The sequence below is a fragment of the Agelaius phoeniceus genome, chromosome 9 (genome assembly GCF_051311805.1).
Source record: "Agelaius phoeniceus isolate bAgePho1 chromosome 9, bAgePho1.hap1, whole genome shotgun sequence".
Classification (NCBI taxonomy): domain Eukaryota; kingdom Metazoa; phylum Chordata; class Aves; order Passeriformes; family Icteridae; genus Agelaius; species Agelaius phoeniceus.
Window position 1 is genome coordinate 13,051,900 of NC_135273.1, and position 18,270 is coordinate 13,070,169.

The following is an 18,270-nucleotide window of genomic DNA, read 5'->3' on the forward strand; positions in this document are numbered from 1 at the left end:
TTACCCAGCCCACCTGCTCAGCCCGGCGGCTCCAGCGGTTCGGTCTAACCGAGAACTTGGGCTGTCGGTTCAGCTCCCGAACCTGCTCCGGCCGGGACCTGCTCCTAACGGTGCTGGGGGACACTGCCCCGGGAAAACACGGGCTGTCAGTGACAGCCTTAAATACTGTGTTTTTAGACTTGACAAACTTGTCTGCTAACTAGCAATTCAAATTCTGCCAAAGATTTGAGGTTTTTCAGAGGCTGCTGTGCTGTTTCTTGCAGAAAGAGACAAATCATAATTTTCTTATGCTGTTAGTAGCACCTTACTTTGTTCAGATCCTCTGTTTTGATGGCACTGTCATTTAAATGAAAGGGACAGGGTAAACGTTTGTAGCCTGCCCAGCGGCCACGGGAGCCGGACAAATGCCGGCTAGCCGCTCCCGGTGTGTGGCCGGAGGGGGCCACGACCCGGCCACTCCCGGGTTCTCCTCGAAAACCCTCGGGTAGTGGTGCCGTCTGCGGCGTGGGTGGCGCAGGCGAGAGCGTAGCTACGAAGTCCCGAGATAAAGGAAGGAGAGACTGGACACTCGTATGGATGCCAAGGAGATTTACTTCCCAGGCTGGACCAGGGACGGGTGTCAGAGGGGAAAGGCTTGGGGAGGCACTGATAAAGGGAGTGGGCGTGATAGCAGGAGACACGAGGTGAGCAATAAACGAAGCTCAGGGGAGGAACGCGGGACACAACTGGACCAGTGAGCATCACATAGGGGAGGGAAGGGGCTCTGGAGGCAAATCATATATCGAGTAAGGGATGGTTGACACGGAAAATTCTCGTGAAAAATAAAGGGGGGGGGGGTGGTAATAAATGATACAGAGGAAGTGGGCAGCACCAGGAGGGAGGAGATAAACTTATAAGGGCACAAAGGGAAGGATCAAGGGGTCACATCGAGGGACAAGCCATTGGCGGGAAAACAAGGGGTAAACAGGGAGAAACCATGGTGAGGGGGAGCCGAGAACCAAACCATATCTTTAACTTATAAAAGGGATAACCAGCTTTACAACCAAACTCATATAAACATTTTAAAACACATGACGCCGCAAACATTCACTGTTTCAATCTTACTTTTTGCATAAGAAAGTGAATTGAAACTGCAATTTCGGTTTTGTTGAAGTTGTCTGAAAGACTGAATTTTTCTACGTGAGTTTCTGTTTTGGCTGGTTTTGTTGTGTTTTTCTTTGGTTTTGGGTGTTTGTTTGTTTTTGCTCTTTTTACAGAGCTTTTCAAGATGCTCTATGTTATCAAAGATGTAGTACCTTTTTGTAGTTTATTACTACGTTATGAGAATGTGCTATCTCAGAGCTATTGCTAGTGTTTCCAATACAACTTTTTAAAAGGGTTGTTTTAATCCAGCCAGAGATAACCACGAATATGGCTGTAAACAGTAACAGCTTTTACGAAATGCTTAGGGGGTTGTTTTTTAGGACAAATGAAAGTATTTCCTCCTTCCCTCTTCCATGCAGGCTGTGTCCTTAGTTTTGAAAGGCCTGGAAGGTCTGTTAGGTTCATCTCCTGGTCATGCAGCTTTTTTCTGTTGTTGGGCCAGATAATGTATTTATGGGTTTTGCATTTTCTTTTGGATTTTTAGGGGTCTCCTTGGTGTCCTAGTCAAGCTGAGATTTCACAAAATATGATGTGATAATTTTTATTTGGGATAAAAGGTCTTGCTGAATTTATATATATTGCTGAAACGTGTTAACCAGAGCTGTATAGTGGTTCAGGAAGATAAACAACTGTGATTTTCATGTTAGCAAAAGAGTGAAACACAGTAGCCTTCAACTAAAGGGTGGAGATTCTCCTGTGAACTGTTTGTGAACAGTTATGGCCCCATTCACATAGAAAATCACATTTCTCCTTGTACTTTCACATGTATGTAAAAGGCAAGTTGTATGGCCCAATTCTTTTTCACGTTCTTCCTTGTACTGTATTGAATTCTTTCTTTTTTTCTTTTCTCCACCCTTTGCTTTTGTCTGAAGTTTCTAGTGCACTTCCTTGTCTGAGACACCATGCAGAACTTTGGCTGGACAGTTCCTTGCAATTCAAAAAGCAGAGTCACAAACTCAGAGGAGAAAATATTGGTGGATTAGCACTTCCAAACAAGCTGCCTAAGACAAATCACTCGCCATGTCTTCATTCAAATTAAACGTGAGGGAGAAGGGAAGTGCCTTCACTCCCTGTTGTTTTGCATAATTATGGGATAAACAGAAATTCTGTTACAAAGCTCTTGGATTTATAATAAAAGACAGCAAAAAGAACACTATGGGAAGGACAGAAGCAGTCATTTGGAATCAGTGGCTGTGGAAACAAGGACAGGGATGGCAGAAGGCCTTGGGTTTTGGTTTTGTTACCAGCTGCCCCCAAAGGCCGGAGTAACTGAGGTTCTTGTTAATCGGTCCCTTAGGGCAGATTAGAGGGAAAGAACACTGGGTACCTGGTGTTTATATATATGCCCACATAGGGTTTCTTTTATGATAATTTGGTTGCAATGGAAATGAGGTATGTAGCCATTTTGGCTGTTATCTCTAGTAATATGACAATATAAAAATATAAAGAAACCACTTAAGGAAATATATAAGGAAAAGAGAGAAAAAGCAAGGATAGGAGTAGATTGCAGAGGTATCAGCACCATGGACCCAGTGATGAGATTTGATTGTTGCAATTCCAATGTCTGCTGGGCAAAGTGGAACTTGCAGTCTTGATCAGTCAGGGATGTGGGAAGGCCCCAAAATGCAGAGTTCAGTGGGTTAAAGGGTGTTCAGGTGGGAATGCCCAGGTACCTCCCTTGGAGAGGGTGAATTTAACACTCTCTGTTGTGAGGCCCCAGAAATGAGTCTGGGGGCACTTCGGGGGTCTTTGATGGTTTATGACCACATCTTTGACCAGTGTTTCTCACATAATGTTTTCTCACATTATGCCTTATCAGAAGGGATAAAAATACCTTCAGCCTAAGTGTGAATATGCCAATACCTCCCCCTGGGTGGGGGGTGCTGTTTTGCACCTGAGCCAGTTGTGTAAGGGAGGACATTGGTGTGATAAAAGCATTTTCCCACCCCCACAGGGTCTGTGCCTTATCGTCCTTGTCCCTTGTCTGGCTCAAGCCTCAGCTTGTTTTGTCGTGGTCGTGCTCCGGATGTGGGCGTACACCCTCTTCTGTCTTGGGCACATCAGAGGTTTCAACACCACACACAAAAACCCTCTCCTTCCCCCCTTCCATGGAGGGGTGCAAACCTGGGCCTCAGCAGTATTGCATGTTTGAGTCAGTGACCTTTTAACATTTCTGTCCCTCGCCGTTTGCCTGCAAGGTTTAGGTGCAGAGAGGAGTGTGGGTGGTCACTGAAGATGAGATGTGGCCTGCCAGCAGTGCTTCGTGTGCAGCTGGGGCTTTAATGGGGAAGAAAGAAGTGTACTGTATCTCAGTTAGGAGAAGAGGAAGGGTTTGGAGGATAGGCAGTGTGGAAAGCTCTGGGCACCGGATGATTTTGCGGCTTGAGAGCAGCCCAAGCAAGCACTGGGTGTGTCCTGAGGAATGCGAGGTGGAGAGGGCTTTGCTGCAAGCAGGTGAGGCCAGTGTGGAGTGCAGGGAGGTCTAGGGCAGGAAAACAAATCAGTCAGCAGCAGTTACAGTGAATAAACCTGCATTTAAGTCTTTGGTTCTTCTGCTGAACTGAAATACAGGAATCCTGTGTGCTGAAATTTTTCTCGTATTTGAAAGTAGCTGAGTGATAGAAATAGCAAGAGTTGTTAGGCTGCAGGTTGAACTCTACTTGAACTACAAGCTCTGCTGAGTGAGTCAAAGATGGACTATAGCAAAACCTGGGGCTAACAACCTGAACATTAACAGTTGTTAGACTAGACAATGTTAATGGCTTAAATATTACTTTAAAATTAATAGCTGGAGTGGACAGCTCATAAATAGTGGTACATGAACAGTAACAACCATATTTACAACATGGACCACAGAACCAACTGAAATTCCCCCTGAAACAGCCTAGGAGGGTGTGAATATGACCACAGAGCACCACTGGGTAGCAAAACAGTGAACCAATGATGACTGACAAGATGCCAGACCGTAAAATCACTATTGGTCTGGACTGGTGGGTAGTTTAGATTGCCCAGGGATTTCTGTTTGTGGTCCCTTTTTTGAGGCACCAGCTTAAGCTACCACTAGGTAACTGATTTATGCCATTAAACTTGTCTAATGGAGTTGAGAGCCTGGCGTCCACAATTTAACACTGTTGCTGTAATATGTGGGAAGAACACACATATTTTGTCCTATGTCAGACTGAGTTGAGATAAGCTGGAGGCAGCCAGTCTTTGACAAGTAGTTTCTCTGCTGTCTTTGGTAAGCCAAACCCAGTTTTGTGCACCCACAGATTCTGATTACAGGTTACTTTTCACCGAGTTACAGTATCTTCAAATATCAGTGCTTGCCAGTATCCTGATTTAAGAAGTATCAGTGCATTATAAACAGCTTTTTGTATTTCTGTAGGTGCTAACAATGCAAATGCTGTGTCAGAAAATGAAAAATTGATGGTTACAATCTTACAGATTCAAAATGAGATCCAAATTAATTTCATTTTTTGAAGTTTGTCATCTTCATATTCTGCACACAGTCCTGATAAAAATAACCACAGTGCGTTCTTCTGGCCTAAACTTCGAATATGGTTACTGAACCTTTGGGGACACAGTCATGTATGGATACTTGTATATGTTAATTTAGTTTCTGGAGTAAGTAGGTTTTGCCTTTGTTATCGCTGTTACTCAGGCAACAACAATGTAACTTTGCCTTGGAAGGCACAGAAAGACAACGAAACTTGGAAACCACCTCTGCTGTTCTTGCAACAATGTGAACAATTGTGCTCACATCAATACTTTGCTTGAACTTCCAGACACTTCCAAAGCAGGCACTCAGTATAGCCTTAAAGTCATTAGCAAGCTGTGTGGAGGAAGATGAAGATACCAAATTCAGAGATTCTGATGCGTTTTGTTGCTCAAAGTGCACCTTGTTCAGCCAACCTGCCCATTTTTAGAAGTGATGTTCTTCAGTGAAGAATGCCGTGGTGTTCTCATGTCCCACTTGTTTTTGCCAGAGAAAAAACCTCTGATTTCAAGCTAGTAATTACCTGGTAGGTGGCAGTAGGCTGCTCTCTGTTGGAAGCAGGGTGAGATAGATGCTAGCTTGGGTTAGCAGCTTAGAGTGATGGTGGACACGGGGAGGTTGTTAAATGACATCATGTCATCACAATGTGCTGGTGAGGTCTCACCTGGAATCCTGGGTGCAGATGAGGTCAGTCCCATTCAGGACAGCTTTAGTTTAAGGTGGAAAGGTGGTTAAGATTTACCAGGATTATAAAGAAAACAGTTGGAGTGAGGAAACTGACATGTTTAACTTCATTAGCCAAGCAGAACAAAGGCTAGAAGGTGGAGACAATGATGATGCTTTTTCTGATTTATCAGAAATAAGAGCTGCTGGCACTAAAGAAAATCTGTAGAAGTAATTTGTAGTATTTTAATTATGTAACATTCACTGAATGGGCATTTATTTATTGTTCTTTTATAAAGATAAAATTATGTTTTCTCTTCAGAAACCAGTTGATTACAGAATTCTTCAAGCCAGTTTTAAGCCCAGGTAAATATGTTTTTTTCTGAGTGGAAGATATTTATATGAATTTTAATTATGTAAGCATGCAGAATGATAATCCAATTTCATTCTGCAGTGGAGCAGCAACATAATGAGTATAGCTTACCAAATGTGTCAAAATGACCACATTTAAATTTTTCAAATAATGTAATTGAAAATATCAATTTCCTGTTTTAATTAATTTCTTCAAATAGTGATGTAATTATTATTTCAAGTTCTGTCTTATGCTTATGGCAGATTGTTTATAACAAGTGAAGTTGCATCATAGGTCATGTGATTCTTTGCATGGCAGTAGCAAAACTGGATGATTAAGTTAGTTAATTTGGGATTATATGTGAGAGAGAGAAAATATCAAGTAATACACTCTAATAGGGTTTGTTGTTTTGTTTTTGGTTAGTTTTTTTTCCCAATATAGTTTTTGTGAGTAATTGGTCTCTTTTTCTCCTACACCATGTCCATAAAGACAGAACTGTGCTGTCCTCACCAGACAAAGGAAATGTAAAAGATGAAGGAATGGGACTGTCTGTCTTATGCACTGAAGGTTTTGAAAGGAGTTCATCTTCTCCAAAGAAGGTCAGAAGAAAAAGATGCCAGACCAAACACCAAATGAGTCCTGTGGTAGGTGTCTTTTGGAAAAGAATTGAGGAAAAGGGACAGTGCGAGCATGTCAGAGAATGGCAGAGTGTGCAGGGCCCTGGGTTTGTTGTAAGCAAAAGTTGTGATTCAGAAACTCCTTGTTGCTGCAGGGTCTCAGGGGCATTCCTTGACCAAAAAGGAAAAGACTGCCTAGCCAGAGCAGGGAAGAAATGAGAAGTGCCTGGGTGAAAGGAGAGCACCATTGTCTTATGGAAATAGTTGGGAAGAGAAGAATGACTCTATGGATCTCACAGACTCTGACAAATGGGTTTCACCTGCAGAAGCTGATATATATTGAAAAGCCTGGGCTGGAAAAATGGCACTGTGAGCACCACATCACTGTGCTCAAGCCAGATTTCCCCACTGCCCTGCTCTCCTGCATTTAGGTTGTCACTGGAAGCTCTCTGCAGAGAAAGGGAATGGGAGAAACAGAAATTGAAACAATCTAAGCCATATCCTGTAAAAGCATTATAAGGGACAAATGTTTTGTATCAGATGTTTTTAAAGGAGTTATTAAAGGTGGAAATCACTGACCCATTGTGCATATGAATTTTTAAATTTTTAGATTTTTACAATTTTACACGGCAAGATCAGATTCTTGGTGCTGCCTCTTTCAAATGTAACACCAGTTTATGTTCTTTTCCTATTCCTTTTTAAGTTTTAGGTCATGCTTGGGTAAGCTGGTGCTTAATAATTTTACAATCAATGAAAAATCCTGTTTTAAAAGCAGGGGAAAGATTCTGGGCTAGATGCAAGCATGGAAATGCAATAGAAATTGTAATTTGAAATTGTATTTTGTAGAAAAAGATGCCTTTATCTTAAATGCCTTATCTTGTGTGTTCTTTCAATGTAGGTTAGGGAGCAGACTGGCAAATTTCTGCTATTTAGAAGTTGCAGTTAAGAGCAGTTCAGATTTATACATTTAAGCCACAGTATTTAGATAGAGGTGGGAGTGGTCCTATTACAAATGTAGTTTTTAATTACAGGTCACTTTACAGGTCCTTAATCTGAAGGAAAAAATATATAATTTGGGTTCTGGAGAGATCTTTGCGTCTGTGTTTTAAATTTGTCTTGAAAATAGGTCCATTAACATATTTCTGGGGGTGTGTGGAACTAAGTCTTTGCTAGGTTCAACGTTGGTTTTTAAAAGTATACAAGTAATTTTTTTATCTCCCTCTATCTTTATTTTTAGGGATGTCCTGTAAGAAAAAAAATGCCTTTTGGTTCAAGGGAGATTGCCTCAGGTATGTGCATTGCTGTTAATATAGAATTAATTAATTGAATTCATCACTTCATGTCTATTTTTAATGGCTTTTTTTCCTTGAAATTGTTTTCTATTTTCTTTTACTAAAACAATAATTGCTACTGAATAGCCAATATTATTTCTAATATATGGCTAGTTTGAAGAGTTTTTAAAGTAATTTAAGATTTTAGTGTAAAATACATTGATTGTAACTTAATTAGAATTTGTGATATTTCATTGTCTTAAAACCTTGATCCCAGATTTTTTTATGGTTTCTCTTGTGTTTTGGATAATCCACATTTTCTGTGGTGGTTAATAAATTGTGCCTTTTAGCTTAATCCAGAAAGGATATTCTTGTTGACTCAGCCACTAAATTTAAGCTGTTTGGTTTTTTTTTGTTTTTTGACCTTTTTAAGCACATACTTTTGTTCAATGGGTGGTAGAATGGAATCTAAAAAGCTTGAGGTAGGTCAGTAGGAAGATAAACTTTAAAAAGATAAAAAAAACAGGGGTGGAAACTCATTAGACTCTTTACTGCTCCAGTCCTAGTTGACTTAAAAACAGAAGTCAGTTTTTAAAATGGAGAGCTGTTACATGTTTTGTAAGACAATTGCTGTTACTACTTTGATTTTTTTTAAACATGATAGTGATGTTTTTTTTCTCCAACACTTCATAGATGACCCATCTCAAGCAAGGCTAACTCAGATTTTAGAACATGAGCCATCTTCTCCACAGGCATTTAGAACATCATCTGAGATGGCCTCTGGGGCACCAAAGAGCCCAGCTGTTCCTTCTCACTTCTTTAAGGCATCCTTTGGGCTATCCAAACCAAGAGACTCTCCTGGGAAGAGAAAACACTCTGCCATGAGTGTGGATGTAGATGGTTCAGATGAATCTGAAGTGGATGACCCTGCTTTTAGTAGATCACCAAAATGCAAAAATTGGAGGTGTGGTTTTGTAAAAAATATCTTTTTAAAGTCTCCTCATGATGATGTTCTGCAGCTGAAGGAGCCTGCTGCCCTGTCTGGACATGATTTGGCTTTTTCAGAGGATTTCCTCAACTCAAGCAATGAAAAGGAGAAAAGTAATTACTCCACTGTAGGTTTGTCATCTTCTTATTCTGCACACAGTGCTAAAAATAACCACATTTCTGTTGTGGATACCAAAGAGAATCAATTGCAGCTGGCTAACTCGTGCTTTTTCTTGGAAAAGTCACTTCCCTTTTCTCAGGAAAAAAGTACTGTGTTGCCTTCTCCCCACCACTTCACACAAACAAAAATCATGAAATCCCCTCTCCAGGTTGCTGGCTTACCTCAGGTATTGGATGTTAGGAAAGAACAAGATAAAAGACCAGAAAGACATGAATGGAATAAAGGACACAGTATTCAACCCAGCAACAGTTTTTCAAATACAGTCCCTGAGATTTCTGAAAATACTCCTGATTGCTGTAGAATGGAAATCTCTGCCAAACTTGGACTGTCCCCAGAGACTGGCAAAAGTGTTCCCCCTTCATTGCCTTTGGAAGAGTCTTTTGTGGGCAGCAGCCATGAGTCTTCACAACCCTCAGGAGAAGTGGAAGATAAAAGGAACCTTACACACAAGTCCAAGCTGAGCAGAAAATGGCAAAGCAGCTCTGAGAGTGAAGATGACGTTTTGGAATGCATTCTAGATGATGATGATGAAGAAGAAGAAGAAGCATTAATGCCACTGCACAAAATGCTTAATTCAAGTCTCAAACCACAGGCAAGAACCCTGGAGGACTCCTTTGACAGTGTTTCTCAGGACACTCTAACTCCATTACTGAAGCTTCATGTAAGTTGGCTAAAAACCAGAAAAACACATTATTTCAAGTAGTCTTTTATAGATGTTATGTGCAAGAAAAATAGAGATTTTAGCACAGTGCAGGGCCCAGTGGGTGCTAAGTTATTACCCCATATTTCAAATTTTAGGAGAATGAAATTTTATATAGTAGGGATATACCACCAAAACACAGACAGAGGCCCAGGTGGATGGAGAAATCTCATACTCAAAAATAAAATTGCTCCAACCTCACCTGTTCATCTGGCACATACAGACAGCAGCTTGTTTAGGTGTGCCACAGAACTAATTTCTACTATTTAGCTCAGTTTTATAAACAAATAACAAGCTACTTGAGCAGCTAAGATGTCCAGTAGTCTTCTAGTACTTGTTCAGTCAGGATGTGTGTGACTGGTTGTTAATAGTTACTTTACATTAATTTTAGTCAAAAACGTACCAACACTCAGCCACCTCTTGCTGATTCTCATTATGCCATTAAAGCTATAGCAGAGTATAATGAGATAGCAGATAATCAGCTCTATGTTCTGTTTTTATATGATTTTCTCCCTTATTCATAATGCATGATAATTCAGAATTATTTGCCTGCAAAGCTGCTTACTTGGCTTAAGGGTCCTGTGCTGCTGTGCAGTTACAGTGTAGTTGGAGCAGGGATGTGCTTGTTACTGTGCTTGTCCTGGGAATGCCTGAAAGATGGTTTCTGCAGCCAGATTGATTTAGCTCTATCCCTTCTGCTTGTTTTTAGGAGTTCTGTTTTTGCTCTTTCCCCCCCAAAGTTAGGAGGCTACGTTTAGAAAATGCATGCAGTCTAATGGTTTTGTTTTCCTAGTCAGGTAAGATTTTGATGAGCTGAAGTTAACTGGACGAAATTGATACAGACATTTAGAGATCTGTGTGCTAGACTCCAGTCATATGTCCTTGCCACAGTCTGTGATTGTCAGAGATCTGAGTGTGAGTAAGTGTGGTGTTTTCTTTGAGGTTGTATTTCATGGAAATTGGAAGTATTTTAGGATTTCAAAAAGCTGAATGAATTCTGATCACAGGGGATAGATGATGTCTTTAAATCCCTGTGTACAGGATATTACGGTGATGTATTGGTGTTTTTAAAATTAGCTCATTTGTTCAATAAGAGCTTGTCAAATAGGTACTGATTTTGAAGTTTTATTGTAAAATGATGTTTTAATAGGGAAGGTCCTGCAGTGGGTCTTAGTGTGGCATTCCTGACAGTTGGTACAGGTTGGGAATGGCTGTATTTAAACAGATATTTTGTACTGAGCCTGGCTGGGTTGGAATTAATGTTCTTTATAACAGCTGTATGGTGCTGTGTGTTTCAGGCAAAACCAGGGTTGATAACAGATCAGTCTTCTACCTGTTGTGGAGCTCTACTTGCACAGCATCAAGGCTTTGTCCTCTTCCCATGCTGCCCCCATAGAGCAGACAAAAAGCTGGGAGGGAACAGAGCCTGGAAAACAGACTCTGGATGACCAAAGGGATGTATTCCATGCTACATAATGTCATGCTCAGCAATCAAAAAACCAGCGGGGGGATTTGGTCTGGCATGTAGCCACTGCTCAGAGTGTAGCTTGGTATCCCTCTGTTGTCAGAGGTGCTGAGTGACTGCCTTTGAATAGCTTTTTCTTTTCTTGCTTATGCCCTTTCCCTTACTAATCTGTTGTTAACCCATTAATTCTCTTGTCTTTGCTTTTCTTGCTTTTCTTTTCACTGCCCTGCACCACTGGCTGGGGAAATGGCCAAGCTGTGTTGTGGTGCTTAGCTGCTGGCTGGGGTCAGCCCATCACTGGTTTCTAGAGTGGAAAACAAACAGAATACCTGCATAAATTCTCTCTTCTGCCTTCCCCTCTCCTCATGCTTTTCAATCTCTGATAGGGTTTATTTGTTGACTGAGTTACTGTCTCCATGGGCAGATGTTGAGCAGCCATAATTATTTAATCTGTTTTTATGATTCTGTAATCAAGAGTGTTAGAGATCAGACTTGTGTGGTTTCATATGTATTTCACAATCTCAGCCAACATGACTACCTGATTAATGGTTAAGCCTGTTAAACACATGCAGCAAATGCTTGTGGGACATGTGTGTGACCACAACATTTGGCTGGCCTGTTCCTGATAAAATTAATGGCCAAGTAAGACAGAACAGTTTAGAGCAGTCCTAACATTTCCATGACCATGATTTTTGTGTATATCCACATTCTTCTCTTGTAAGAAAGGATGTATGTGTACATTGGAATAAAGGTTTGATTCCCTGTTTGTTCAACAGTTTACTTGGCAGATATTGACCAAATATAAAATAAGCTAAGTCTTGCAGATATCCCAGACAAAGACATGCTGCTTGTTACATTTAAGAGATGACTGAATACCAGGGTGGCATCAAAAGAGCTGTGCTCGTCCAAAGAATGGAATCATGGCCATAAAAGTTTTCAAATCTGTTGTCTGCTACAAGCTGAATGAAAGACTGGCTACTGAAAAACAAGCCACTAGCAACATTATATAAAACCTTAATTTGGTTTTATATTGGGATTTTGATTGGAAGTTTTCTTTTGTTTGATTTATTTAGAGATCATTTAGCAAACACTGGAATTTTGCCCTCCAGGGACTCTGAAAATAAAAGAACTAAGTAATTTTTGGAGGTTCTTGTCTCATGCACAAGAATGGGGGTTCCCAGGGTCTCAGTGGATGATAATAATAGTAGAGTTGTGAGGTAAAAGGCTTCTGATGGTAATGCTCATGTAAAATTGTCAAGGGACTGAGAAACTTAAACTGATAATCATCCTGTTTTGCAGGGTCTCCTTTAGGTTTATATCTGCACGTAAAATATCATTAAAATTAGAAGAGGTTTCTATTTTGATTATTGTTTAATAATGAATTCATGGCTCATGGTATTTTTTAAATGTCTTGCTATTTTATTTACAGCTTTCTAAGACTCCTGTTATAAGCAAGGTGTCCTATGTGAACAGCTTAGATCATCTCTTCGAGGAGGATGAAGGAGATAGAAGGTTTGTTTCTTAAAGCTGGTTTGAAAAATGTGGGATGGTGTTGTAGAAGCTTGGATTTGCCTTGTCTCCCCAGAACTGATGGAGTTTGATTAGCAGCAGGCTAAGCTTTGCCTGCTGATGCCACCAACATACAACTGAATGACAGGAACCTACAAGTGTTGTTTAAATGGTAAAAGCTGAATGACAGGCTCCCTCCAAGCAACAAGGAATGATTTGTGCTACATCTGTTTATCCCTGAAGAGCCAGGCTAAATTTACTGATGCCTTCGTTTTAGGTCAGTGAGCCAGCTAGCAGCTGCTGGTCAGGCATGAAATAGAAATATTTATGTAGACTGACTGTAGTAGTTTTTTCAAAGGCATTTGCAGCTCAGTATTGGTTGCCAAATTTTGCAGGCTATGGATGTCTTGAGTAGTTACACAGGTCAGTGAACAGAACTAATGAGTATTCTTACAAGAGATCTTTTGGGTAGGAAGGGAAATGTGGTTTGTGTTAATGGCAAGTGGTGGTGATGAGTATATGTGTTTAACTGCTTATGTGATTAACTGTTTTGATTAAAGAATTTGACCCTGGTAACTATGGGCTTACTGCCAATGGAGTAGCAGATACTCCTGTAACTAATAGTGTTTAACAAATAAAATACTTGTTTGGTGCTTAGAAAAAAGTAAACATTCAGCCACAAGATCGAAAGTTTTGTGTAATTACAAAAACTTTATCAGAGGTTGGTTGAGTATTTGTGTCTGAGAGGCCAGTGACTGATTGTGCTGTTGGAAATTCATTAGGTTTTGGGAAAAAAATACTTTGTGTCTTGGAATAGCAAGATGCTTGGGTTTTACACAGATGCAATGCCTCACATGGTTTTGCTGTGTGTAAATGGCTACTGATTCCAGGGTTCACATTCAGAGCTTGGGTTTTGTTGATTGTGCTGTAAATATCAAATGGTGATGGTATGCTCTGCTGCTGCTGTTATTTCAGGTTAGAGGAAATAGTGAAACGTTTACAGGAAGACATAGAAAGAGAGGACAATGCTTCAGATGGAGAAAAAGAGGACAATGCCAATGGAGATGATCTCCCAGAAGAACACAGGTCCTTGCAACTCCAAAACCAATGAAATATTGATCTCTGCTTTTCTAGCCTTTTTATCCCTAACCTCTCTCTGTTTCCAACAATTGTTAATATGTTTAATGAGAACCATTTTAAAATCTTTTGGGGTTGGGTGGATTTCCTTGGGTGCAACTGTATTTTAACAATTCAGCTTTCACATAAGACTGATGTGTTCATTATCTGCAAATAACTTTCTCAAGCGGGAAATAGCTTCTAAGTGTTTGAGTTGATAAAAACAATTTTGAATTTTACAGGGCCTTTATGAAGAGATTTTCAGTAGCAACTTATGTCATACCTGACAAACACCCTGGAGAAGATTTATTTGATTTATCAGCTGCTGGGAAAATCTTCACTCAACATAACCTTGACTTGAGGAATTTTCACTTTGTCCCTCAAAATCGTATAGAATATCTGCTTGTGAAGTAAGAATATGCTCTTCACTTTGCTGTGTTTACTTGTACAATTTTCTTGTTATTTTTAGCAGTTTTAATGTACTGTTTAATCTTTGCATGCAAATGAGCTCTGTCTTACTAAATAGGCAAGACTGGTTCCCTTTCCCTGGAATTTTCCTTTCTGAGTTAGCTTTACAGAACAGTAAATTGTAATTTGAAGCTTCCTTCTTTTCTCCTCTGGAATTCTTGAAAAACCTCTTAAATGAGACATGAGGAAAACCAGCTGTTCTGGCCTCTTCCATATTTCTACCACACTGGGCTATTGTTGATAACCTTACCAGTTTGTGGGAGACAAAAGCAGAAGTGAAATGTTATAATGAACACAAGCTTAACCATGTGCAGACTGAAAGACCTTTGTGGTTACCTGTTTGTGACCTTCTAGTGTTACATTATGTCTGCTGAAAGACTTTTGGTGCTTCCATGCTGGATGGGCCTGGCACTTGGGGCTCCCTCTGATGAGGATTGCAGAGGGTCAGGATCTCTCACATCTGTTAGATTCAGTCACTGAGCCACTGGTGTGTCTCTGTGTACATAAACAACTGCTCTGTAACCCACAGGCATCTCTGCTCTATATTTATGGGGCTGTCACACTACAAATAGCTGGACAAATACCTGCCTAATGCCACAAGTGAAAATCCTGAAAATTTCTGGGTATTTCATTTGGTATTTTATTCCAAACATGCATTGGAGGAACTGAGAGAGTTCAATTACTCTTCAAGGATTTTTATGTACATGAATATGTGTGGTTGTGGGTGTGAAGAGGTGGAGAGTGACTTCTCATCTCTTGAGGAAATGTTGGTTGTGATACACTCCTTTGGCTTCAGGCCTTTCTGTTAATGTTTTGAAGATCACAAGGGTATGAGCTTCAAAAGCATCTTGTAAATCAGTGACTAGAGGAATGAGGATTACACTGATCATCCCTTGCAGAAGGCAATTATGATTTAATTGCTTATGCATTCAGCCCAGTTGGCAGGGCTGGCACAGACTGGCTGCCCAGCTGGCACATGGAGGTCTTACCAGTCAGGCAGGTAGAGGGTATATGTGGGAGTTAGGACACAGATCTCTCGACAGAGTTACCTGATTTAGTAGACAGAGAATAGAGGAGACTAAAGAAGGGTGTGGGGGAAACAGGATATCTTTAGTTCAGCTGCTTATGACATCCCTAACTTTCTAAAGAAGGATAATAGAATATCCTGAGTTGGAAGGGACCCACAAGGATCATCAAGTCCAACTCTTAAGGCAGTGGTCCTTATATATGGGTCCCTTATATATATGGTCCCTTATATGGGATTTGAACCCATGAGGTTGGTGTTACCAGCACCGTGCTCTGACCAGCTGAACTCATCCTGGTGACTAAAGCTCCAGTAATTCAGTAATAGCAATGGCACACTTTCTGTTATCCCAACAGCTACTGTTTGCACCCCACAAATTTGCACAGTGAGATTAGGCTGTGGGATTTTAATTGCATTAGTCTGCCCTCCAGACCCTTTATTTAAAAGGGAATTTTAAAAATTTTGGAAACAATATTTTTTCTCTCTCATTCTGAAATTGTTGGTAAAGGTCATTGGACAGTTAAAAATCTTATTTAATAGTCTCATTGAGTATAGCAGGAGTCTGTGTAGTCAGGCACAGTGGTTCACAGTACAGTAGTGTAAATCAATGTTTGTTTGAAACTATTATTCCCTAATAATGCAGATGTTTCCAGACTGTATAGTATGGCTTTATAGAGAGAAAGATAGTTGTTCTAAAGGACATTTGTAAAGTTGATTGCTATTAAAAATCAAGGCTTGATTACTATGACATTTTATATAAGTAATAGCATAAGAACAACACCTGTATTGCATATTCAGATCTTTCTTTGCTGTTGATGATGAGCTGAGGGATGAGGAAGTTCTTATGTTTTTGTAAAAGTGATGATGCAACCACTAATCAATTATTATCCTCTTTCCTTGCCCCCATTTTTCTCTTACAGTTCTAGTATAACACAGCAGCTTTTTTTAGTTGTTAATGGCATTCTAAGTTCTGCTTACCATGATACACCTTGTCCCATAGCAATTCTGAAGTGGCTGTTCCAGGTAAGTCTGTGCAATTCATGTAGTTATCATAACTCTGTGCATGTGTAATATTTTTCCTGGAAGCCAGTTGAAGAACTTTGTGAATCTGTTCCATTAACAACTTTTAAATCAGATATTATTTTCTCTCCTGGGTTCTGATTTGTTTTCCCATCTGAAGTACTTTGATTGCCACTAGGGGTGAAACAATTGAGAGCCTTTTCTCCACACTCTGAGTGAATGCAAAGCTGCATGTCCATGTTCATATATGCTACTGCATTGAAAAAGGACACAGTAAGTGAGGAAAGGTGCTGTGGGCCACACCATGAGCAAATGCTAATCTTATTTCCTTTCACTCTTAGAACTTTCACTCTTAGAAAAACAATACATGCTGCAGTATGCAAAAGTGCAGAGGTACCATTTTCTACATATATAATCTTCTAAATCACCAGTGATACCAGCATTGTCAGATAATTTTCATTTGGAAAAGGTACCTTATGGCTCAGAAAGAAGCCTGGAGTCTTTCTCAAAGGAAATGTGGTGACTCTCTCCTTTCAAGATATCTGTGTCAGTCTCTGAATCACCAGGAATTTACACAGGGCTGTTAGTCACAAAAATGCCTCCCTGCAGTCTCCATTCTGTTATTAATTGCCATATTCTAACTGCACCTGAAACAAAAAAAGAAATCTGGACCACCTGGGAAGTTGCAGCTTCAGTCTGTTGACTGACTTTCTACATTGGCCAAAAGCAAAATATTTTGCTTTTCCATGTCCTTCCCTCCAGCCAGTTAAAAAATTGCTTTCCTCCTTTCTGTGAGCTCTGGTGTTCCACTAATAAGGAAGAAGTGTGAGCCAATTAAGATCACTTGCAGAGCAGGAAACTATCCAGCACTTGGGGGAGAAAAAGAAGTTTTTGTTGGGCCAGTGAAGTGCTCCAGGATATCTGAACTGTACTTCATAGTCATGTTTTTGTAGTTAAGAGTTATGTGAAAAACTAAGAATTCACTGTTTGGGTTTAGTGTTGCATATGTCCAACTTGTCTGTGACTGGAAAAGGGTGTAGTTAACTTTGTTGCCTTCACTCCTGCTCAGGGAGCTCAATTTGATCACAGATACAAATGGGCTCCAAAGGGGTATGTGATACTTTCTATTCTCTTAACCCTCAGAACTTGTTTATAAACCAACGTGGGGTTACAGCATTCTGATACTGTAAATAATTAATTTTACAGTATTCATATCATCTTTGCAGTGCTTGAAATAATCAATGTTCACAGTATTCTGTTCTCATTGGTGTATCTTGCTTTAGAGGCTTTGGGGTTAGGTTTTTTGTTTGTTTGTTTTTTAATCTGTTACTCATTTTACTCTGCTGGGAAGTTTGGTGTTGTTTTTGTTCTGGTTTGATGTGGGTTTTTTTTTTTCTAATCAAAGAAAATGATGCCATCATGCATCTTGGTTTTTGATGCATAGCTTCTCTGTTCACAGATGATGTCTATTCATCCTGACCATTGTGTTTCCACCAAGATCTTGGACAGATTGATGGAGTTATCACTAAAAAACTGTAAGCATTTGAAGGATGGAAAACTGACCACCTGAGTGAAAGCACTTCTCCTCTCATCAGCTTAGAAAAGTGTTAGTGAGGAAGTAAAAGGCACTAGTTCTGTTGGGTGATTTTTGGCTTGAATTTAGGCTCTAGTTTTACTAATGTAATGCAGAAATGGGGCTGACCTTCACTGAGTGTGTGCAACCTGTATCACAGTGTATGGTCCTGGCACATACCTCCAAAGTAGCGCATCCAGTACAGAGCCTTTAAACTCACTCCTGGTGTTTCACAAATAGAATTAACCTGAAGAGAAGCTCAGTCTGCTCAAAAGTTTGCCCTCCTTTCCATCTTTTACTTTGGATGATGCAGACATTTGTAGTTTAAGCATTGCAAGATGTTTTTCACATTGTCATTCCCAGTATGTAGCACTTCATGATTTCTTTTCCAGATAAATGACAAAAATGAAGTGAATCATACACCTGCACAGAAACATTTTGAAGGATCTGCTTCAGCCCACAGTGCTTCTACTGTCTTCTGTGTTTTGTCTTCTTCCTTTGTCTGTACTCAAATATTTCTCCACTACAAGTTCCTTTGTATGTTCCCCATGTCCTCATTCAGATCCATCAAAAGTGACATTCATTTAAGACTACCAGTTGACATTATTAAAGTAATGTGGTTCTCTTGAAGTATTTGCTCAGGCCTGTCCAAATTGTATCCTGTATTTTAATTCTTGTTTGAAAT

General features: G+C 40.1%; 1 protein-coding gene across 1 annotated transcript in view; it reads left to right on the plus strand.

Moving 5' to 3' along the window:
* The window catches only part of SLF2 (SMC5/6 complex localization factor 2), a 30,289-nt gene that overhangs the window by 621 nt on the left and 11,398 nt on the right, over window positions 1-18,270 (plus strand). Inside the window, exons 2-10 of the mRNA XM_077182942.1 lie at window positions 5,625-5,668; window positions 6,129-6,298; window positions 7,509-7,560; window positions 8,236-9,371; window positions 12,305-12,387; window positions 13,360-13,470; window positions 13,743-13,910; window positions 15,913-16,015; window positions 17,472-17,547. Of these exons, the coding sequence (XP_077039057.1) occupies window positions 5,625-5,668; window positions 6,129-6,298; window positions 7,509-7,560; window positions 8,236-9,371; window positions 12,305-12,387; window positions 13,360-13,470; window positions 13,743-13,910; window positions 15,913-16,015; window positions 17,472-17,547 (1,943 nt within the window). The remainder of the gene's footprint in view (window positions 1-5,624; window positions 5,669-6,128; window positions 6,299-7,508; window positions 7,561-8,235; window positions 9,372-12,304; window positions 12,388-13,359; window positions 13,471-13,742; window positions 13,911-15,912; window positions 16,016-17,471; window positions 17,548-18,270) is intronic.